Source organism: Eublepharis macularius, chromosome 5 (genome assembly GCF_028583425.1).
Source record: "Eublepharis macularius isolate TG4126 chromosome 5, MPM_Emac_v1.0, whole genome shotgun sequence".
NCBI lineage: Eukaryota > Metazoa > Chordata > Lepidosauria > Squamata > Eublepharidae > Eublepharis > Eublepharis macularius.
In genome coordinates, this window is record NC_072794.1 from 94465872 (window position 1) to 94489610 (window position 23739).

Genomic DNA, 23739 nt, shown 5'->3' on the forward strand with positions numbered 1-23739 from the left:
CCTGGTAGCAGCCCTGACACCAGAGGGAGGGAGGGACTAGAGCCCTAGCCCACCACTCCCACAGATCTGAACAGATCAGGCACTAATAACACTGTGTGAGCCCTCAGCTGAGGTGCCCACTGAGCTTGGCTCCAGGGCCTGGCAGCAGCACTGGAACCAGAGGCTGGGGCTACAGCCATAGCCCAGCACACCAAGATGCCTGAGCATAACAGGCACAGAGACTAAGAATAATAATAGTAATAATAAGAATCATAATTAAAATGATTAGGATTGTGATAATAATATGAATCATTTGGTGAGCCCTCAGCCCAGGTGCCCACCAAGCTTGGCCCCAGGGCTTGGCAGCAGCCCTGGCACCAAAGGGAGGGAGGGACTAGAGCCCTAGCCCACCACTCCCACCGACCTGAACAGATCAGGCACTGGTTAATAATAATCAATGTGATCCCTCAGCCGAGGTGCCCACTGAGCTTGGCCCCAGGGCCTGGCAGCAGCCCTGGCACCAGAGGGAGGGAGCGACTAGAGCCTTAGTCCACCACTCCCACAGACCTGAACAGATCAGGCACTGGTTAATAATAATCAATGTGATCCCTCAGCCGAGGTGCCCACTGAGCTTGGCCCCAGGGCCTGGCAGCAGCCCTGGCACCAGAGGGAGGGAGCGACTAGAGCCTTAGTCCACCACTCCCACAGACCTGAACAGATCAGGCACTTATGTGATCCCTCAGCCGAGGTGCCCACTGAGCTTGGCCCCAGGGCCTGGCAGCAGCCCTGGCACCAGAGGGAGGGAGCGACTAGAGCCTTAGTCCACCACTCCCACAGACCTGAACAGATCAGGCACTTATGTGATCCCTCAGCCGAGGTGCCCACCAAGCTTGGCCCCAGGGCCTGGCAGCAGCCCTGGAACCAGAGGGAGGGAGGGACTAGAGCTCTAGTCCACCACTCCCACAGACCTGAACAGATCAGGCACTGGTTAATAATAATCAATGTGATCCCTCAGCCGAGGTGCCCACTGAGCTTGGCCCCAGGGCCTGGCAGCAGCCCTGGCACCAGAGGGAGGGAGCGACTAGAGCCTTAGTCCACCACTCCCACAGACCTGAACAGATCAGGCACTTATGTGATCCCTCAGCCGAGGTGCCCACTGAGCTTGGCCCCAGGGCCTGGCAGCAGCCCTGGCACCAGAGGGAGGGAGCGACTAGAGCCTTAGTCCACCACTCCCACAGACCTGAACAGATCAGGCACTTATGTGATCCCTCAGCCGAGGTGCCCACCAAGCTTGGCCCCAGGGCCTGGCAGCAGCCCTGGAACCAGAGGGAGGGAGGGACTAGAGCCCTAGTCCACCACTCCCACAGACCTGAACAGATCAGGCACTTATGTGATCCCTCAGGCGAGGTGCCCACTGAGCTTGGCCCCAGAGCTAGGCAGCAGCCCTGGAACCAGAGGAGATAGATCCCTATCCCCCAAATCCAAGCTGAATTAGTCTCTCTCCCCAAATGCTAGCAAGTGGCAAGCAAGAGCTCTGTCCCACTCCACTGCTCGCTGAAAGTGAAACCCAGCCTGGGAGCCCACGGCTATCTATAAGCACAGGTCCCATTGAGCAATGCAGGAGGTCTGTGTGTGGCTGTCAGAGCTGCCTATCAGGGTTTGCAGGGATGAGATTGGAGTGCCTGTGGCTACAGGACACCCCCTTCCCCCTCTGTCCCCTGGGTGTCTTCTCCCAATTTGTAACCGCTTTGCAGTTCCGTGGTTGGAAGGAAGACCTGCCGTTCAAGGTAAGCTGAGCTTCCATTCAGGTTTCCAGGGCGACAGAAGGAGCGCAGACAGAGTTCAGGCATTCCCCCGGCTCCATTGCCAGGGGAATTGATTGCTGGTGCCTGAGCGTCTGGCTCCCTGAACTGTGGCCGAATGCACCGAACCAGGCTTTTACTGACTGCAGGTTCGTTGGACGTGGCCGATAACGAACCGCCGGATCACGATCACGCGATCACCATTTCCGTGGATTTTTAAAGTTCATAATGCGGTTCATGCCCATCTCTAGTAGTGAGTGTGCATGTGCAAGTGTGCAATACAGGCCTGCTATCTCCCCGTCATTTAATGCTTTTCTGATTAAGTTTTAACCAGAAAAGCCCCCAAAGATGAAAGTCTTTCTGAGCAAGAGGAAATTCTTCCTTCTGTTCCTCAATCTGGGGGATTAAAGTCTACAGTCACAGGGAGGGGCCCTGGCACAATGGCACCTAAATGAAGGACAGCAGCTGCAGACAGCTCCTCAGTGTGGCTCTCATTTACTAATTGCTTTTTCTTCCCAGTTTTCACCCTAATTTGCATAACGTGACCCTTTGTGGCAGTCAGGGGCTCAGAAGATCAAGGAGCCCTCACCCTCCTCAAACCAATGTGTGGATGTTGCTGGGACGGTCTTTCCTTGCATTGTGCATAAAAGTGCACAGAAAGGGATGGCCATTCTGGTGCTGATGGGACCATGCCATCTGCTGCTCCCCTTCCAAGAACAAAGCAAACCTTTGACCCCTATGAGTCAGTCAGTCAGTCAGTCAGTCAGTCAAATACCTTTAATGGCATACAAGAATCTAAAACAGCAAACAAGGCGCTATAAAATTACATAAAATATCAGAAAACAATATATTTATACAAAGCTTATATGAATCTTAAGCACACCCACTAAAAACTCCACAACCACTCTAGAAATCACTGTATCATTACCCTTCAACAGAAAATGACAAAAAGATAAATTGTTCTGGTGTTAAATATATATTGGCAACCTCTCAAACAACATTCTTCATAACTTAGCATATAAATGGCATTCCAACATTATATGCTGGATGGTACCTGGGCGGTTGGCTCCACACAAACAGTGTCTTTCTGAAAAGGGGACTCACTGGTATCTCCCCTGAAGGACACTGGAGGGGAAGGCATTTAGTCTAGCCAACATAAAGGCCCTACGGCAGCCCGGGGTCTCAAGATCATAAAAGTACTGCGGAATTCTGTCAACGTACGTGGTCAATCCCTATGAGTCACTGTCCAGGAAGCACTGAAGAAAAAAATGCACTCATACAATTGAGTTAACGCAAAGGGCTCAGTCTCTCCCTTTTGGAGCTAATTGGTTTCATGATAAGCGCTGACAGTGCAGACAGACTTGCCATTAAGGAAAATAAGATGCTGCTGAATGGCACCCAACTGCCTGGCCTGCCTGCATGGCCTCTGCATGGTAAATACCAAAACAAAGCATACAAACTTCTTGGTGGGGAGACTTATTACATCCTCATTTCTTGGATTTGGTTCAGCATTCCAGAAGCTGATTTAACTAGCAAGTTCTGTGTGTAATTTTGTCTCATTTTCCCCTACTCAGCAGCAATGTATTTGATTAAGATTACCTTAGCCATCACAAAACAGTGATTACTACAGTTCTGGTGTTCTAACAGTTAACAAAACGGGGGGGGGGGGAGCGCTGGTGTTTGTGAACCTGGAAAAGTAGTTTGTCAGTGCTGTGCCACAGCCTAGCCCATTTTAGGAGTCAGGCACCATGAATCTGTACATGTGGCACATAGGATTTGCGGGAATAAGAATACTGGTTGTTGAATCTGAGAGGAAACAATTCAGAGGAAAAATAAATTATTTCATTGGAATAAATATGGAAGAATGTATTTATTATTAAATCACATGATATTTTAGTTGCATTTATATTTTACTTTGCTGTAATGCTAAACAGTGCATCTCGTAGGATTATGAGATGTTTATGCAACTAATATGAATTCAATATGTCCAGAGGGAACATAAAGCTATGTGTGGAGTATAAAATATAGATTTAAAAAATTAAGTGGTAAACATTTTTGTAAGGTTTAGGGCTAAGTTTCCCCCCCAAAGATAAATGTAAGTGGTATACAATAGAGGTGTGCACTGAAAAAAATGTCTATTTCAGTTTTGAATCTAGGGTTTTTGGAAGGACTATGTACTGTAATTAGTTTTTTCCAGATGGGACATTGCCAGCTCAGATCTAATCTATTTAGGTTTTTACATTTTGCTACTACAGACTAACACAGCTAACTCCTCTGAACCTTTACAGAAGCAAACTGATCTCTATATCAGAAGGAGCTGTTTGCATCTGCATATCAGAAGGAGATGTTTGCATCTACCCCGCCCTCCCCTCTCCTCCTCTATATCTGACCAGTTTCTTTTGGCCCTCCATGCATCTGACGAAGAGAACTGTGATTCTCGAAAGCTTATGCTACAATAAAATTGGTTAGTCTTAAAGGTGCTGCTGGACTGTTTTTAATTTTGCACTTAATGGTACCAAAATCACACAGAATACAGACCTTCCTCTAAACCATTGATCCACTGAGTTTTTCCTCAGTTACCCAACACTCACACACATACTCAGAAGAGACCCTGAAGAAGGCAAGTGTCAGTGGGTGCACACTGGCGAAGAAACAGAATTTGAGTTCAGTAGCACCTTAGAGATCAACAAGATTTTCAAGGTGTAAGAAAGTCAGAGCTCCTTTCTTCAGACACCTGGCTGGCAAAGGAGTAGCAGAGTAGTGGCAGCATTAAAATAATCCTGTTTTATATTTACTTTTTTATTTGTCTATATTATTACCTTTCCATCCTGCTGTTGCTTGTTGCTGCCATGTGTCCTGGTGCGTTGAAGTTTTGTTCCCACAATAAGGGACAAATGCTTCTGGGACAAACTCAGCTTTACAAGCTGAGATTCCTAGTCAGAGGGTTATGAGTGACAGGTCCCGTCCCCCCTTGTGGCTGGCCTGGAATGGCAGTTGGGGATGGAATGTTGGGAAAGCTGTCAGTTGGGAGTTAGAGAGAAAACAAGAGAGTGAAAGGGGAGTTGGAGCCTGGCTTTTGACCAGTGAGGGTCAGCCATAAAGTCCTCTGTGTTTTGTGAAGCACTGTTAGTCCTAGGACTACAGAAGGGAAAACCAGTACTAATCCCTACCGAGACTAAATAGATCTGGGAAGTATAAAGGGCCAAGGAAGGAGGTAGCAAGGAGTCTCCCCTTCAGTGCCAGGACCAGGATTATAGTTCACAGCTATAACACCCACCCAGGATCTGGGAAAGGTCTGTCTCTGTGGAGCGACCCTAAGTCTGGAGAGGAGGGGAAAGTGTGCTGTGTTTGTGTTGAAGGATATAAAGTGAAACATCTGTGAAACAGTGTGTGCCTCTAAAAGCAGCCAGTAACCGAATGTGCTATGCCTCACACCAGTGAAAACCTTTCTGTCATTTCGTTCAAACACCTGCCTACCTGCCTTTTAAGTTCAACTTCTGTTAATAAACCTTCAATTACATTTTTGAACCTTCCCAAGCCTCGTGTACCAGTTTCTGATAAAGGGAAGCATAAACCCCTGATTTGTCCCCTATAAAGACTTGGCTGGGTAACCAATGGTAATATTCATAAGGGTGAGACAAAGAAAAACGTCTGAAGCCTAAAATCAAACATGCTACCAAAGGCTGCCCAGCCCAGTATACAGCTTCATAGGCTTACAGAGGAGAAGGTGTTACCTCGGGGTAGGGGGAAGCTCAGCCCAAGCCTGAGTTTGATGTGGGTTTGTGGCAGCTTCCTTTTGACACTCAGAGCGGAACCACAAGTGTCGCCTGACACAGGTTGGACACTTGTCAGCTTCCCTCAAGTTTTGATGGGGAATGTAGGCATCCTAGTCTTGCAGCTTGACTCTCTGATTGCTGTCCAATGGACTTTTCAACTGTCACTTGTCCAACATTCCGCCAAGCTGCCTACATTTCCCATCAAAACTGGAGGGAAGCTGATAAGTGTCCAACCTGTGTCAGGCGTCACTTGTGGTTCCGCTCTTAGTGTTCCGCTGCCAATCTCCATCACTGAAGTGCAGGCAGGCAGGCAGCATGATTATCTGAATCCTGCCACACACACACACCACATACACACCTAAACAGACCTATGGTTTTTCCATTAGTTTTTCTTTCACTGTGGGTAGGCAGGATTGTTTATGAAAAGGTAGAGTAGGTGAATTGCTCACAGGGGGCTTGTCTTAAGATTGATGTAGCAATCCTGCACAAGTCTACTCAGATGTAAGTCCCCATGTTATTCAGGGAAGTGTCTTTAGAATTGCAGCCTATGGTTAGGGATAGAAGAGGAAGGGTGTGACTCTGGATCCTGGACTGAGTTCTATAAGATGACAAACTAAACTCACTTCTTCTGCAAGTCAGTAGAGTTCTGTCCTTGGTCTGACCAACCAAACTGAGAATTCTATAGAACTAAATGTTAAGAATAATTCAATAGGCAACTGATCTGCACATTAGGACAAATAGGTAGAGTTATCTGTGCTTAGATTGTAACAATATACACATGTGTAGCTGTGTTGTGAGAATGCTCTACAATTACAGGGGTAAACATCCTAGAACATGAAAAGCTTGTGGATCCTGTTAATGAATAAAGGAAACTGACAGCTGTAACAAGGAAAAACTGAGTATCAGATATGCTCAACATACAATATGTACACAAAACACTTTTTTACTTTTAAGGGAATCCTAACATTACTATATGAAAAGAAACTAAATGGAAATTTAAGAGACTAAAACTATCATGGAATGTTCTCTACAACCTTCAAATGACATTGGGGAAGTATTCAGTCTTCTATATGCCAGCTAAAACTACTGAGGAAAGGAAAAGTGCCTCCATTAAAATTCCTCCAGGTCTGTGTCCAAAGTACCTGACCAGCTTTATTTTCACCAGGAATTGATAATTCTATGTGGTCCTCTCTTTTGTTCTGTTGGACCAGTTTATTCGTGGCCAAAGCCTGCAACCTAGGGGCTAATAGTCAAAGGTCTTTGGTTCTTGCCCTTCAACTCATGCAAAAGGTGAATGTCTCTGGCCACACCTCCATTGGCAAATACCTGTGACAAAGGAGGCAAAAGAAACACAGCCCATTTCTTACTCGTTTGATAGAGGTGTTTCCAGCCTCCCTCCCTTGCTGGAAAAATCACTAATCATGACCAGGTTTAAATACCCATAAAAAATTAGGGAACAGAAATTCAGCCCTGATCTCACACAGCTGGTAGAGATGTTTCTGGTTGCCTTCCCTCACCTCTAACTCGTGTGTTCTGAGCATTTGTGTACACATGTGTCAGGACTGTGAGGATTTGTAGAGTGATTGACAGCTGTGCTACCCCATGTCATGAGCCACTGAAGTTACAAGTACCAGTTCCAGGTGTTATAAGAAAGTCCTTGCATCAGAGATGATACTCATCATGAACATGATCCATTGACAGGAAACAGTATAAAGCCACAGGGAAGGCAGGGAATCCTTGCCTGGTCAACAGATCAGTTGTTCAGATCACTCCTCACATATGTTGTGCATGGGTGTTCATACTAATGCAATGGAGAATCACCATGTTTGATTGTGTATTAAACAAAGTTTTCCTATTTTCCCAAATCATTCTCCCTAGCACTTTTGAATAAAATCAATATATTATTTTTTTTAATATCAAGAGATCTCATATCCCAAATCAGTTATCCTCTCACACATACAAAGATCTCATTCTTCTTCATCATTGATAACTCATATCTCCTTTGAACTGGTTTACTGTTGAGGTTTACTGTCTGTAAAGCTGTAGCCTTTGCCATGTCCTTGCCTATTCTGGAAAGCAGGTGAGCTGCCTAATGGTAGGTGAGGGTCAGCAGCCCTTGCCTGTACTCCCCAAGCCCATCTGTACAGCCCTGTTTGCCTGCTAGCTAGCACAAGTAAGATTTGCTTCTGTCATTTTTGACATGTACACAATCTGAAATATAGAGGAAGCTAAGCAATTAGCTACTCCCCCTCCCATCTTATTTTTACATAAATTCTGTGAGATAGGTTGGGTTGAGAAATTGTTCACTAGTAAATTTAATGGCTGTGCAGGAATTTGAGCATGAGATTCTCTAGTCAAAAGCCTGTGCTTTAGTCACTATACCACACTGGCTCTTGAGAAGGAATAAAAAAGAGTAACAGTGTATGAAAAAGACCAATAATCCTAGAAAACAACATGAAAACGATTAGTTCTGGGCCATAATACAATTGCTTGGATCCTGAATAGGTTTTCTGCAGGCACAAGTACCTTTGATGTATTGTCGAAGGCTTTCACGGCCGGAGAACGATGGTTGTTGTGGGTTTTCCGGGCTGTATTGCCGTGGTCTTGGCATTGTAGTTCCTGACGTTTCGCCAGCAGCTGTGGCTGGCATCTTCAGAGGTGTAGCACCAAAAGACAGAGATCTCTCAGTGTCACAGTGTGGAAAAGATGTTGGCAGGTCATTTGTATCTACTCAGGAGGGGGGTGGGGTTGAGCTGAGTCATCCTGTAAGAGTTTCCCAGGGTGTGGAATGCTAATGGCGGGAGGCTTCACTGTATCCTGAGGAGGTTCTTTTGCATATGGATTGGTGCTTGATGTGCTAATCTTCTCTGCAGGGCTATTGTCGGGTATAGAGTGTTTTGTTAGCCTTTGGTTAGAGGCCATAATGTTTTATCTACCTTTGGTTAGAGGCCATAATTTTCCCCACCTTCCAGCTCCATGGCAGTCCCCCATTCCCCAGGGAATAGAATCTGGGGAGTATTCTGGGCTGCTGCAAGAGTGGGAAATTGGAGAAATCATGTTCTACAAGCAGAAGTCTTTGCACCTGCAGAAAAGTGTTGGGGAAACTTTTATTACCTCTGTTTGCCAATTACAAGGTCCCCCTTCTCTCTTTGTATCATGTCTGTACCCCTACATCCATGTCATTGTTCTATGTATTGCTAATGCTGTATCTTAATGTCATTTGGCAAATGCTCTAACCATCACTTTAGTTTCTCAAGCATCCTGAGAACACAACTGTCTTATCTCTTTCCTTTGAAGCTCCCAGAAGAGACCTTACAGTTTAATCTTATGCCTTTTGTCCTGTCTAGGCTGATGTATAAACTCTAGAAGAAATTCCCAGACCATTTCCCACGCAAACCTGTGGTCTAGGTGGGAGGGGGGAAATGATTGGTTATTTAGAGATGTACTTTCTTCAAGTTTCTATTCCTGTCAATGGAGCGTGTACTGCTTAGATGCTTTCTTGCGTCTGAGTAATTCTATGGACATATATATGGAAATAATTGGATTTCTGAATAAAACCATTTAACCAAGAGTTTGGACTTCTTGCTGCAATGGTACAGAGACCAGTCTACCATATCCTGTCACTCATAGCCTGACACTTTGTCTGAATAATAAATCAACTTGGTGATAATAATAAATAAACTTGGTGATCTTAGAAGCAGAAACGTTTTATTTTGAGAAGTTCTCAAATAAGCCTGATGCACACATTATCACAGCATAGTGCATGTCAACAAACAGGCAGCACCTACATTTATACCATCACACAGGCATGATGCAAGTAAACAACAATTGCTTACTGCACAGAAGATTATTACTAGAATATATAAACAATCAAGTAAATTTCTCATTATGTTCATAACATGATAGATTGACAGGTCAAGATTATGTTTCCTTTTGGGTCATGTAACATAAGCTATCAGAAAGACTCAGTGATTATCTCTACATGGCTAAGGAAGAAATACCCAAGGCTGAAAACAGGACAGGAAGGAAACATATGTAGCTTTCATTTGTTCTCAATGTACAAACTGACTATACACAGCAAGGCCTTCATGTTATTACTACCAAAATACAGGATGGAATGAGAGGTGATAAGTACATAGAGAGAAAAGATTTATTTATAAGTTCTTTAGTCAATTTAGACCACAAAGAGCTGCATATAGAAAACAATAGAGCACCCCAACAATTCCCTAATGAAAAGATAACCTGGGCTGTTTCCACACTACTCACCTTCAATCAGAATGCCGAGGAATATTGCGAACAAAATGCGTGCGAGTTTTGCATGATGTCGCACAAAACTTGAGCGAGAAAACGTTATCTTCTGCGTTGTTTCGCAACATTCCACGGCGTTCCGATTGAAGGTGAGTAGTGTGGAAACAGCCCTGGATCCAAGCCTTCAATTACAGCTCTTTGATATTTTACCAGCAAGAAACATTTCTGCAATGTGGGTACTCATTGAGAGTGTTCAATGTGATAACAGTTGGCCAAGAAACACAGAAGCTAAAGATGATTTGTTCCCACATGTGTCACAGTTCTCTATTTAGTTTTGCAAATAATAATATAATCAATCATAACCAGTTAAACCTCTTGTAACTTAGTTACTTAAGACATTTTATATTAAACTATATGTTTGTTCAGAGATAGGTTTTGCCAGATCCAAATAAACAATTTACAGAGTAAATTACAAACATCATAAAAATACAGAAAAGTACAAATGTGTATATTGGAATATTCCACAGAAATATATTTCCATATTGTGATAATGTGAATAATCAGACAACTGGAAAAATTGTTGCACTGCAAGGTTTAATAGTGACTGACCCACATTATGTAGCACTGAAGTTATATTAAGATGAATAAAATTTACTTTATTGTTAAAGTCTAGGCCAACAATAAAAATGACATTCTAGTCTCTCTCTCTCTCTCTCTCTCTCTCTCTCTCTCTCATCAGTGAACTTAATTCTTGATATTATTTATTTACGTCATTTATGTTATTATAAGGCAAATAACACAAGTGAAAAGAAACTGTTGAGTAGGTACTGGGTTATTGTACAATTGGATCAAGACTGCAGTCTGCAGACAATTCATTATAATGACCAGCATCCCAGTTCTCCACCTGTCATGACTGACCAAACTCATATATAAAAGGTAAGGATTTTAATACATTTTTCACTAGTTAGTTGCTGACAAAAGCATTTGGCAGCAATAAAGAATGATGATTAGAGTAAAATATTCACAGATTAATCCCTAGGCTGTTGCTGTTGTTGTTGTTGTTGTTGTTATTAGCCACCAGAAAGTATATATTAAAAACATCATTCTTGTCATTGTCGTGATCCTGACACGCTCTACCTTCATGTTTGTCTTCATGGCTAAGATTTGCATGTCCAAGTCTAGCACACTACCCATGAGACCACTCTCTGTTTCAAGGAGAAAATGTCATGACTTTGACCTTCTGAGGAGTTCAGAAAATCATATCATAAGAATGTTGAATGTTTACTGAAAAATAAATGTACAGGCCATGCCATATGCATTTTTTATAATCGAATATTAAATGCAGCGGACAGAATTAAGAATTATTTTTAAAACCCTTAATAAATTCTGTAAATGGCTTTGAAATAACATGTAATAGAAGATAATAAATTTCATGAATGAGTTTTTACTTAGAACTGTCAGGACGTCTTTAACCTGCTTCTTTGTTACCAGAATGACAAAAATTCCAGTTTATAATTATTAGGATATGAAATAGGGTAAACATACATTGCCTAATATTAATATTTATGTTCAAGGCTTTTTAATGCTTTGGTACTCATATATAAAATTGCACTGGCTTCCACCAATTCTCCCCTCAAGACTTTGAAGAAACTACACACACACACACCCAAGGTGAAAAGTTCTCAATACCAACGAATACAGCCACACACAAAAAGTCCTGGTTTTGATGCCTGCCAATATATACCATTGTAGTAGTATCATGCATCAGTGGAGAATCTTCAGATTCACAACAATCCCATTCTTTGATCGGGTGATAACCTGTGGAATAGGAATGGGGGCATGGGAAGGGTTGGGCGAAAGTTCAAACCTCAGAAGTGTCAAGGCAAGTGCCACTTTCATCTCATTCATGGCAAACTGTTGCCCAATGCAGTTTCTACATAGAAAAAGCAAAAAAGAACACAAAAGTATTTTTCAAAAGGAAGGCATACAATGTATTTCAGCACAGAAAACTAATCTTGAAATGTAGAATCAACTATTTACCATTTTTACACATTGGAAAAACCATGTCTTACATCAAAGATTCAGCACATTTCATCAACAAAATCAGTCCTCTGAAACTCAGTCCACAGGACATAATCGTCAGTTTTGATGTTGTATCCTTTTTTACTAAGGTTCCGGTAAAAGACACAATCACACTTATTAATCAGATTTTTCCAGAGGATGTAACAGCCTTATTCCACCATTGTTTGACAACCAGTTACATCCAATGGGATAACGAATTCTATGAACAGATGGATGGGGTGGCCATGGGAAGCCCTCTCAGCCCAGTTATAGCAAACTTCTACATGGAATATTTGGAAAAAACAGCTTTAGAATCAGCACCCCACAAACCTACAGTCTGGTTCCAGTTCATGGATGATATCTTTATCATTTGGAGCCATGGTGAGGAAGAATTGATGGAGTTTTTAAACCACCTCAACAATATCCACCTGAACATACAATTCACCATAGAAAAAGAAATCGAGGTAAACTCCCATTTCTAGATACCTTGGTCATCCGCAAAGCAATCTTTCAGTTAGGTCACAAGGTCTACAAGAAACCAACTCACATGGATTGGTACTTACACAAAAACTCCAATCAACACCCTCAACAGAAAAGAGGCATAATAAAAACATTAGTAGATCTTGCAAGATGGATATGTGAACCACACTTTCTCAATGAGGAAATTAATCATCTAAACCATGCACTTCAAGCAAATGGCTACTCCGTAAATAAAATCAGAAGAGCGATGAAACCAAGGATAAATCAAACAACTAAGGAAAAACAGTCCCCACAGGAAAAAGTGTTTTTGCCATATATCAAAGGAATCACTGATCAGATGGGAAAACTTATGAAAAAGCACAACCTACAAACAGTATTCAGACCCACCAGAAAAATACAACAGATGCTACGATCAGCAAAAGACAGTACAGACTCCCTCACCTTTTCAGGAGTATACCGCATACCCTGCAGCTGTGGACAAGTTTACATCAGGAGCACACAGCGTAACATCCAGACAAGAAAAAAAGAACATGAAAGACACTGTAGACTTGGCCAACCTGAAAAGTCAGCAGTGGCTGAACATAGCCTAACTCAAACAGGACACAGTATCTTATTCCAGGACACTAAAATACTGGACAACACATCCAACTACTTTGTCAGATTGCACAGGGAAGCCATCGAAATGTATAAGCATAAGCACAATTTCAACAGGAAAGAAGAGAGTTTAAGAATGAATAGGGCATGGTTTCCAGCCCTGAAAAACACCAGACTAACAAAATACTCTACATTTTACAATAGCCCTGCAGATAAGATTAGCGTATCAACCACCAATCCATATGCAAAAGAACCTCCTCAGGATACAGTGAAGCTTCCCCCCATTAGCATTCCACTCCCTGGGAAACTCTTACAGGATGACTTAGCCCAAACCCACCTTCCTCAGTAGATATAAATTACCTGCTAACATCTTTTCCACACATTGACCCTGAGAGATCTCTGTCTTTCGGTGCTAAACCTCTGAAGCAGTCAGAGCTGCAGCAGTCACAGCTGCTGGCAAAATGTCAGGATCTACAATGCCAAGACTATGGCCATATAGCCCGGAAAATCTACAACAACTAACGTTCTCCGGCCGTGAAAGCCTTCGACAATTTATTTACCATTTTACTAAGTTGTAGAAGGGTTTGGAAATATATAGTTTTTGAGACCCATCTTTGGTTTTATAAACTGGAATATAGCCATGTGTTTTATGAAAAATAATTATCAAAATTCCTTTCATGGGGAAAACAAATCAAGCAGACAACATTCAGTTTAAAAGGTAGAATAAAATCTCTACCTTGGTCCAGCAGCAAAAGGAAGAAAAGCATATGGATGACGAGTAGCTGCATTTTCCAGGGAAAACCGTAGTGGATTAAAAACCTGTAGCAGAAAATACAAAATGTACTTTTTTCCAGTATTTCTCCAGATTTCCCAACAGAATAATTGAAAAAGTCCTGCAACTTTTGCATCAAGTGCATTTGGAATGAGTGAAATGCCCTGTAAGACTTGGACCAAAGCAGGCTTTTCCTTTTATCTGAATTAAAGGAGAAAGCCTTGAGATACTCGTGCATGAGCTTGGAATGAGAATTATGTCACACAGATGCTCTCATTTAAATCAGGGGCTTCCTGAATTCCATGTGGTTAAAATTCCCCCAGTAGAAGAGGTAGAGAAGACATTTGTGCTCCCTTATCCTGTGACAGCAAAAGAGGAGAGGGGATCCTTACACAAATACTCAGTGTCTCTATGACTAACTACTTTATGCTTAAAGCATCCTTATGCTTCTAACCACCCTTCCTGTTCTTCACTTTCCACATGTTAGTATTAAACTCATTCAGTATTTTCAGCCTCACACCAGAAAGGTTTTGCTTTTACTTTATTTTTATTTAACAAAGTTTATATCCTGCCTTTCTGCCCTCAGAAGCATCACCAAGGCAGGTAACAAAACATACATACTAAAATCACATTATAAAACAATTAAAATGAATCAAAACACATCATTTAAACAGTTAAAACCAGAACACTAAAACATAAAAGTAAAAATTGAAATATTTAGATAATTAAAACATTGGGATAAAGGAGAGATCACTGAGGGTACGCCAAATGAAACAAAAAAAGTCTACACTGACCTGCAGAAGATGACAACAGAAGGTTATTGGTGACTCTCCCTGGGGAGACAGTTCCAGAGTCTTGGTGCCACTACCAAAAAGGCCCTCTCCCAGTTTGCCAACTGACCATTTATCATCATCATCATCATCATCATCATCATCATCATCATCTATTTATTTATTTATTCATTTATTCATTTGTTTGTTTGTTTGTTTGTTTGTTTGTTTATTATATTTACCTCAGGATTGTCCCAAACTTCTGGATTTCTGTGAAGGGCATAAAAGTGCAACATAGCCAGAAACCCTGTTAGAAAATAGGTAAGTAATACATTAGAAGGCTGTTAAAAAATCTGTTGCAGCCTCAAGAATGCTGCAGTATCAAAATTAATTAGTATGTTGCACCATTTATTAAACACAGAGATTCACAGCAGCTGATTGGCACAGCAATCACCCATGGTCCCTGGCCACTATTGCACAGATAGCAGAAAAGGTTTAAGCAGGAATAAATGGACCTTCTTTTTAAAGAGGAGTCTGAAAACGGCACCTCCATTGAAGAAAGGAAATATGTGACATTATACCCTTGATGTCAGGCAGATTTCAGTTTCTATCCTTTGTCATTATATCTGTGCAATGCTGTGACGTGCATACATGTGGAAGTAGGAGCAGGTACATGTCTGTCCTGAACATTAGCCAGATCAAGGGACATATTATTCCTCCTCAAGTTGCAGGTCTGGGTTGGTGTATGCAGGATCAACTAATGAGGTCTTATGAAGCAGCAGCTTTGTCAGGGATGGGGAGTGGGGGTACACAGCAATGTCCTGCCACCCTGCTTCATCCACAACCTCCTCTTAGGAGCCAGAGAAGGTAACCCCTCCTTGCTTCCTCGTCCCAGCACTCTCTTTAAAAATAGTGCAGCAAGCCACACATGACCTATCTTGTGAATGCCTAGCCACCAATTTGGGTTACCCTTGCACTGAGTTATGCATCCCCCTCCCCATGCCTGACATTCTACTTCTGAACAGAAAGGCACTCTTGACTGTCAGTCATTCAATCTATTCACAGGGGACAAAATTAAAATAAGGGCAAGCTGAATCATTATTTGTAACTCCTCTCCCTTACTGAATCCTTGACTCCACAAGGATTGGATAAATGACTGGAAATCAAGAGTGCCCATCTACTCAGAAGCAGAATATCATGCATTATTTAGAAAAAAGTGTATGCCATCTCTCTGGACCTGCTTGAGGTAGCTCACAAAAACAATAAAAGTTAATAAAATAAAGTAAAATGAAAACAAGTCAATAAAAACAAGCCAGGGCATTAAAGCTCATAAAAGAAACCGAGCAGTCTAAAATGATACTGATAAATTGGTCTTCAGGCTAGGATCAGACCATAAAACAGCTTAAAAAGATGGAATTTCTCTGTGAAAAGCCTAGGTAAAGGAAAAGGTTTTGGACTGGCACCTAAAGGAAAGTAAGGCAGGCACCAGGCAAACCTTGTGAAGAAGGTTGTTCCAGTGGCAAGGTACCACCAATGAAGAAGCCCTGTCTCTGGTTGCCACCTGCCTTACGTTTGCAGGTGAGGGTACAGAGAGTAAGGCTTGAGAAGATGATTTTAACATACTTAGAATCAGGGGTCATTTCGTAAAACATTAGTATATGAAGATTTATACAAAAGTCTGCTGGATAAAGAGAACAACTGACCTTTGGGTAAGGTTCGCCCATCAGCAAATGTCACTGGTGCCTCTAATTCTCGAGCTATCATAGGTACAGGAGGGTAAAGGCGAAGACTTTCTTTAATACACATAGTGGTATACGTCATCTTTCCCAGGTCATTCCTGCAAGAAACCAGAAAGTATATTGGATAATTTAAGGCCGTTTTCACATGGCCACACGCCTGGAAGATCACGTGAAACTCATAGCATAAAAGTGTCTTCCTAGCACAATTTCCCGGCACAATCCCGTTTAATAGTGCTTCTTCTGACATCATTAAAGGGGATCATGCCGGGAGATTGTGCTAGGAAGATGCTTCATGCCATGAGTTTGCATGATCTACTGGGGTGAGTGTGAAAACAGCCGAAGTCACTTAACATTTTATTAAAATAAAGTGTGTGTGTTGTGGGAGCGGGCATTTACAGTGCAATCCTATGCAGAGTTACTCCAGTCTAAGCCCATTGAAGTCAATGGCCTTAGACTGGAGTAACTCTCCATAGGATTGCACTGTTAAACTGATACTCCTGCAAACCCCAAGGTGGCAATGGGAAACTTCAGCCTGCCGTTTGCTGCTTGAGCCCTAAAGCAAAAGTTGGGGGAGGGAAATAATCATTTTCTGTTCTTCATAAATTGTGGACCAACGAGTTGCAAACAGTCTGATAGTTTTGGCCAGCTGGGTGCCTGACAACCCCATAATTTTTTTTAGTGTCAGGAAGGCAGCAAACAGATTTATTGTGTTCCTTGTAGGATCCTATGCAAGATTAGTAGACTCTATCCTGCTTGGAAGATTACAGGTACTGCAGTCTACTGCATGCTTTTTAAACTGAGGGAACAATTCAATAAGAAGACTTAAACTGTTATTTGCAAGTTTACATACACTTCAATTATGAATCTTTCACTTGAGTTCTGTAGAAGTTGTTTCTTATATTTAGTTTGTGAGTTTATGCTTGTACACAGCATATTCAAAAAACCTATTACAGTCATAATTGGATGTGCTGGACAAAGTGGCTGTTTGTGGCTGCAACAACTTAACTCATAATAGAAAAAAGGAGCTTCTTAGCTGTGAGGCCCTCTTTCCACAGCAAAGTGGGCTAACATCCAAGGTGACAATGTGGAGCACTGTTAGCAAAATTCCATATGATTTGAACAGCTTTAGAACTGAAACTAGGCTTGCCAGGCCCCTTGCTATTGTGAGAGGCATCTTGTGTGCAAGACTCATTGTCTATTGCTGCTTCAAGTGGCAGTGAGAGAAAAATAAAATTAAAAAAACATTGCCATTATGATTGTTTTACCTGGAAGTGAGATAGGATATCTCTAGGAATCACTAGAAACTTTATGGTCACTTCTGAAAAGAGACAGTGTTGTCATCACACGGACACACCCTCATCCCTGCCCCCAAGCTTTCCACTGTTTGCCAGGCTCAGCCTGGAAAACTTTAATTGCAGTCTATGAAGAAGAGTAGAATACACTTCTTTTACTTTTAGAAATCTCAAAGCTGTTCCAACTATATGCTGAGGACTCTATGCAAATAAGAGGGAAGGACAAAAAAGAAGTCTGACCACTGTATAGTTTCCTGTTCCCCAAGAAGCTCTTGTATCTCCTCTCTGCATCTCTGCTGATGTTCAGGATTCAGGGCCATACAATACAGAAGCCAAGAGATTCCACTAGCTGTAGTATCATGACCTTCAAACATGAATGTGTCCACTTCAGCTCGCAAGTCTTCAACTGATAATGGATTACCATTTTCATCCTAGCAATACAGGGAAGACAGGGAATTATGACTTTCGTAAAACTAAAATATTAACCTTAACACTGCTGACCTAAGAGTGGCAGTTCTCAAATGGAGAAATGGAGCTTACAATGCAAGATCGCTGAACTTAAGTTGATTCATAAATTCAGAACAATGGAACACCCATCCACCCACACCCACTCCCAGGACTAGACATGGGCATGAACAGCATTACGAATGGAAAAAACCCACAAACAGCCCGTTCGTTTGTTCGCAAACAAGCCATTTGTGAGTTTTCATTCTAAATGAACAAGTGGTTGTTACAAGCCTCGTTCATTGCCTTCGTCAGCCGCTCGTCAAGCCAGACAGTCTGGGGCCTTTCAATCACTTTCCCTGGCAACGGCAGGGGCTGAACTCTGTCTGAACTCCTTCTAGCTTTCCTTCTGGCTTTAACCCTTCAAAGTACTTCCAGCAGAGAGTCCTGTTTTTGCCACTGTAGACAGAAAATGACAACAAAGGGAAGGACCCATGAATCATGCCTTTCCTGGGGTGCAATCTCTCTGAAACTTGGGGGGGGGGTCTTCGGAGGACAGTGAGGACTATGTCCCCTGCAAAATTGGTGGGTGTTGGACATTGGGAATTTCAGTTTATAACCTCTCAAAGTAGCTGCCTTCCAACAGGCAGTCCTGTTTTTGCCACTAGACAGAAAATGACAACAAAGGGAAGGACCCATGGATCATGCCTTTCCTGGGGTGCAATCTCTCTGAAACTTGGGGGGGGGGTCTTCGGAGGACAGTGAGGACTATGTCCCCTGCAAAATTGGTGGGTATTGGACATTGGGAAGGTCAGTTTATAACCTCTCAAAGTAGCTGCCTTCCAACAGGCAGTCCTGTTTTTGCCACTGTGAAAAGAAAATGACAGCAAAGTGGGGGGGACACACATGGATCATGCCTTTTCCGGGAAGCAATCTCTCTGAAACTTGGGGGGGGGTCTTTGGAGGACAGTGAGGACTACGTCCCTTGCAAATTTGGTGGGTATTGGACATTGGGAAGGTCAGTTTGTGGGGTGTTTAAAGGGCCCTGCCCCTTGCACGTGGCAGGAAAGGGCCCTTTAAACTATCAGCTGGCAGGCGGCAGGGGGGAATTCCCCCTGCCACCTGCTAGCTGATAGTTTAAAGAGATCTTTAAGGGGCCATGAACAATGAACAACGAACATTTTTGTGAACAGGGTTATGTTTGTTACTATTCATTGTTCGTGGATGGCAACGAACAACGAACAGCTTGTTCGGGTTTTTTTCCATTCATGCCCATGTCTACCCCGGGACAGAGGATACTTGTCTCACCACAAGGACAGAGGATACTTGTCTCACCACAGGTGCTAATTTTCTGCATTTCCTTCCCTGCTGTAATCAACCTGATTACATTTTGCATTGTACCTTTGCATCCTGATCCTGCCTCCCTTTTTTGCAGTATGCCTCCTACCTTCAGACTGGGATATAAGGGCTCAGGGATCTCCATACCTACTTATATCTGACGAAGGGAGCTTGACTCTAAAAAGCTTATACCCTGGAAACCTTGTTGGTCTTTAAAGTACTACTGGATTGTATGTCTGTGAAAGCAAAAGACTCCATTCTGACAATAAAGTTTGTGGTTTCTTTCTGATCTGAGTATTAATGTCTCTCATGATTTCATCAGTATTAGGCATTTTTTAGATGCTTTCTTCCTCTGCCTCTTTTCGTGCTAACTACCTGTACCTCTATTTCCATTTCTATCTCCATATGATACAATGCTGCTGTGAAGGGTAAACTTACAACTTTCAATGAAAAGGAAAGGCAAACTAGTAGAGAACAGACTAAATATTAATTCAAAATGGCCATGGGATAGTGTGAGACACTTTGCAATGATGTTCAGTTGTTCAAGAGGGAATATGAATGTGGTTCATTCCCTTTCTCTAGATTAATTTACAGTGTTTGTGATTTTGTTGTAGTTAGTTGATGCAATGTTGTTTTGTAGTACTACTTTAACATTTAATGTTAATTTATGACATTGTGTGGTACTACTTTAATATTTACCTGCTTTGAATTTTGTTATTAAATAAGCTGGATATAATTATTTTAATAAATAAAAATAAATACCCTAAACTTTGTCCCCAGATTAAAAACTGTCTGTGGAAATTATCACTGTTACCCAGTTAAACTTTCCGTCATGGGAAACAGCAGTTCTCATTAAGGGGGTAGGAACTGCACTGTCAGAGCAGGCTGCCAGGTGTGCCAGGCCATAGGCTGCACCTTTGTCCAGTACTACTATTTGGCAAAAGGGGGCAGATGTTACAAAATCACCTTTTATAACAACCGCAGATCTGACTTCTTGTAGAGAAGTATTCACCTTGGAAAAGAACAATACCTGGATAGGTCCTTAGGCATATTTCAGCCCAATATGCAATATCAAGGGCAAGCATCACTCTTATTCCTCCTGGAGAACTGTGAAGAACTGTTGGATTAAGACTGAACTTTTTTGACTTTGTGGTCTTTGCTGCCATTCAGTGACCAAATGAGAAACTGCAGCTAAAATTTCTCATTCTCATTGATTCTTATTAACATCGTTAACATTATTGAGTATTATTAATAGTTTTTAATATAAGTAATTGTGAAACTAAACACAATAATAAAAAAATATTAATATTCACCATTTTTTCTCCTAGCTTTTAGCCTATGAGATTTATTTTTGTTTTGTTTTCTAAATTTTTGTAAATTAATATTCTCCAATCTCCATTCTTTTAACCTAACTATCTTCTCTATTTCTCCTCTTCCTTACGAGGATAAAATGAAACTAAATTGAATAACTGTTGGTATTTCTAAATAGTCCTGTTTATATTTTTGTAATTCAGATGGATCCAGAATTTTGGAGAAGAGATAACTTTTCAAAAGTGGGAAAACTTATGGATGAAAAATATAAAATTTACTTCAAGTCAAACATTAAGAGAAAACTGGTGTAAGATATTTTACTGGATAAGAAATATAGGCATGTGTTGAAAATGTAAAGAAGCAGAAGGTACTTTTTACCACGTGATATACTACATATACAAGTGTGTGTGTTATGTGCTGTCAAGTCACCTCTGACCTATGGCGATCCTATGAATGAAAGACCTCCAAAATGTTCTATCATTAACAGACTTGCTCAGATCCTGCAAACTGGATGACGTGGCTTCCTTTATTGAGTCAAGCCATCTCGTTTTAGGTCTTCCTCTTTTTCTTCTGCCTTCCACTTTTCCTAGCATTATTGACTATATTTTAAATGTTAGGTGGTTATTGAATTTTGATAGTCCTTATAGTGTGTATCTTTAATTTTCTTTTAATTGTAACTTTTGTCCCATCCCCTTATTTCTTTCTGTACCCCCTATATGTTTGGATAAATAAATAAATTAATTAAAAATCATCAATTCGCTAAGTTTGGATGAATTGCTACAACTTTCACCTTTGCACAAAGAAGAATATCCAAAAAGTCCAGGTGCCTCTTCTTCAGGATCTTTTCAAGTTCTCGCACATCCTTAAGGGACTCCTTTCTCTCTCTTATTACTTTATCTACATTAAATATGAGTAAATATTGTATAAGAAATAAGCAAAGAAATTGATCTGCATTGTGCTTGTTATTTTTAAATACATAGTTACTAATAGCTGCATATCTAAATGTAATTTATTTCACATATGTTTTCATTATTTAAGTACATGATATAATAGTATGAAGAAACTGATGATCATGAATGCAGGCCTATCATGACAAATTGATGCTTACCTTCTTTCTTCTTTTCTGTCTCCACAATAGCTACTCATAAACAAATGTAACAGAAGAATCCTTCTCAAAATCTGAATATAGCTTTCTCTTATCTTCTGTCCTCAGGTTCTTGTGACCAATTTATTGAAATTCAAAAAGATTGTGCAAACTCTAGAAATATTTGACAGAAGCCAGAAAAAAATCTTGAGCCAGGATGATAGGGAGAAGGGGCCATAACGATGAGATAGATATACCTGTGTGATGATGAGCTATTTTGCAGCCTTTTCGAAACTGACGACCTTCAGAAGTGAACCAGTAAATGAGGTCATTATGGTGAAGAGGTGTCTTCATTCGTTGATAAAACATGAAGCAGAGGTCAAACACAGTTTTAATGTAGGAATTATCCCTGTGAGAAGACAGAAGGAGAGATGTTAGTTTCCAAAAGCAGGTGCAATGACATCGTATAAAACTTTGTTTGTTTTGTCGAAGGCTTTCACGGCCGGAGAACGATGGTTGTTGTGGGTTTTCCGGGCTGTATTGCCGTGGTCTTGGCATTGTAGTTCCTGACGTTTCGCCAGCAGCTGTGGCTGGCATCTTCAGAGGTGTAGCACCAAAAGACAGAGATCTCTCAGTGTCACAGTGTGGAAAAGATGTTGGCAGGTCATTTGTATCTACTCAGGAGGGGTGGGGTTGAGCTGAGTCATCCTGTAAGAGTTTCCCAGGGAGTGGAATGCTAATGGCGGGAGGCTTCACTGTATCCTGAGGAGGTTCTTTTGCATATGGATTGGTGCTTGATGTGCTAATCTTCTCTGCAGGGCTATTGTCGAGTATAGAGTGTTTTTTTAGCCTGGTGTTTTTCAGAACTGGAAACCATGCTCTGTTCATTCTTAAGGTTTCTTCTTTCCTGTTGAAGTTTTGCTTATGCTTGTGAATTTCAATGGCTTCCCTGTGCAGTCTGACAAAGTAGTTGGAAGTGTTGTCCAGTATTTTGGTGACCTGGAATAAGATACTGTGCCCTGTTTGAGTTAGGCTATGTTCAGCCACTGCTGGTTTTTCAGGTTGTCCAAGTCTGCAGTGTCTTTCATGTTCTTTTATTCTTGTCTGGATGCTACGCTTTGTGGTCCTGATGTAAACTTGTCCACAGCTGCAGGGTATATGGTATACTCCTGCAGAGGTGAGGGGGTCTCTACTGTCTTTTGCTGATTGTAGCATCTGTTGTATTTTTCGGGTGGGTCTGAATACTGCTTGAAGGTTGTGCTTTTTCATAAGCTTTCCCATCTGATCAGTAATTCCTTTGATATATGGCAAAAACACTTTTCCTGTAGGAGACCGTTTTTCCTTGGCTGTTTGATTCATCCTGGGTTTGATTGCTCTTCGGATTTCATTTCTGGAGTAGCCATTTGCCTGAAGTGCGTGGTTTAGATGATTAATTTCCTCATTGAGAATGTGCGGCTCACATATCCATCTTGCACGATCCACTGATGTTTTCATTATGCCTCTTTTCTGTCGGGGGTGGTGATTGGACTCCAAAACTCCAATCACCACTCCCGACAGAAAAGAGGCATAATGAAAACATCAGTGGATCGTGCAAGATGGATATGTGAGCCGCACTTTCTCAATGAGGAAATTAATCATCTAAACCACGCACTTCAGGCAAATGGCTACTCCAGAAATGAAATCCAAAGAGCAATCAAACCCAGGATGAATCAAACAACCAAGGAAAAACAGTCTCCTACAGGAAAAGTGTTTTTGCCATATATCAAAGGAATTACTGATCAGATGGGAAAGCTTATGAAAAAGCATAACCTTCAAGCAGTATTCAGACCCACCCGAAAAATACAACAGATGCTACAATCAGCAAAAGACAGTAGAGACCCCCTCACCTCTGCAGGAGTATACCGTATACCCTGCAGCTGTGGACAAGTTTACATCGGGACCACAAAGCGTAGCATCCAGACAAGAATAAAAGAACATGAAAGACACTGCAGACTTGGACAACCTGAAAAATCAGCAGTGGCTGAACATAGCCTAACTCAAACAGGGCAC

General features: G+C 41.7%; 1 protein-coding gene across 1 annotated transcript in view; it reads right to left on the minus strand.

The window, feature by feature from the left end:
* Positions 1–9243: 9243 nt before the first annotated feature.
* Positions 9244–23739, minus strand: part of LOC129329758 (cytochrome P450 4B1-like) — a 38133-nt gene continuing 23637 nt past the window's right edge. The window contains exons 6-12 of the mRNA XM_054979356.1: positions 21948–22099; positions 21397–21503; positions 17754–17944; positions 16186–16319; positions 14725–14789; positions 13677–13759; positions 9244–11738 (exon numbers count right to left, since the gene is read on the minus strand). Coding sequence (XP_054835331.1) covers positions 11570–11738; positions 13677–13759; positions 14725–14789; positions 16186–16319; positions 17754–17944; positions 21397–21503; positions 21948–22099 — 901 coding nt within the window. The 3' untranslated portion in view covers positions 9244–11569. The remainder of the gene's footprint in view (positions 11739–13676; positions 13760–14724; positions 14790–16185; positions 16320–17753; positions 17945–21396; positions 21504–21947; positions 22100–23739) is intronic.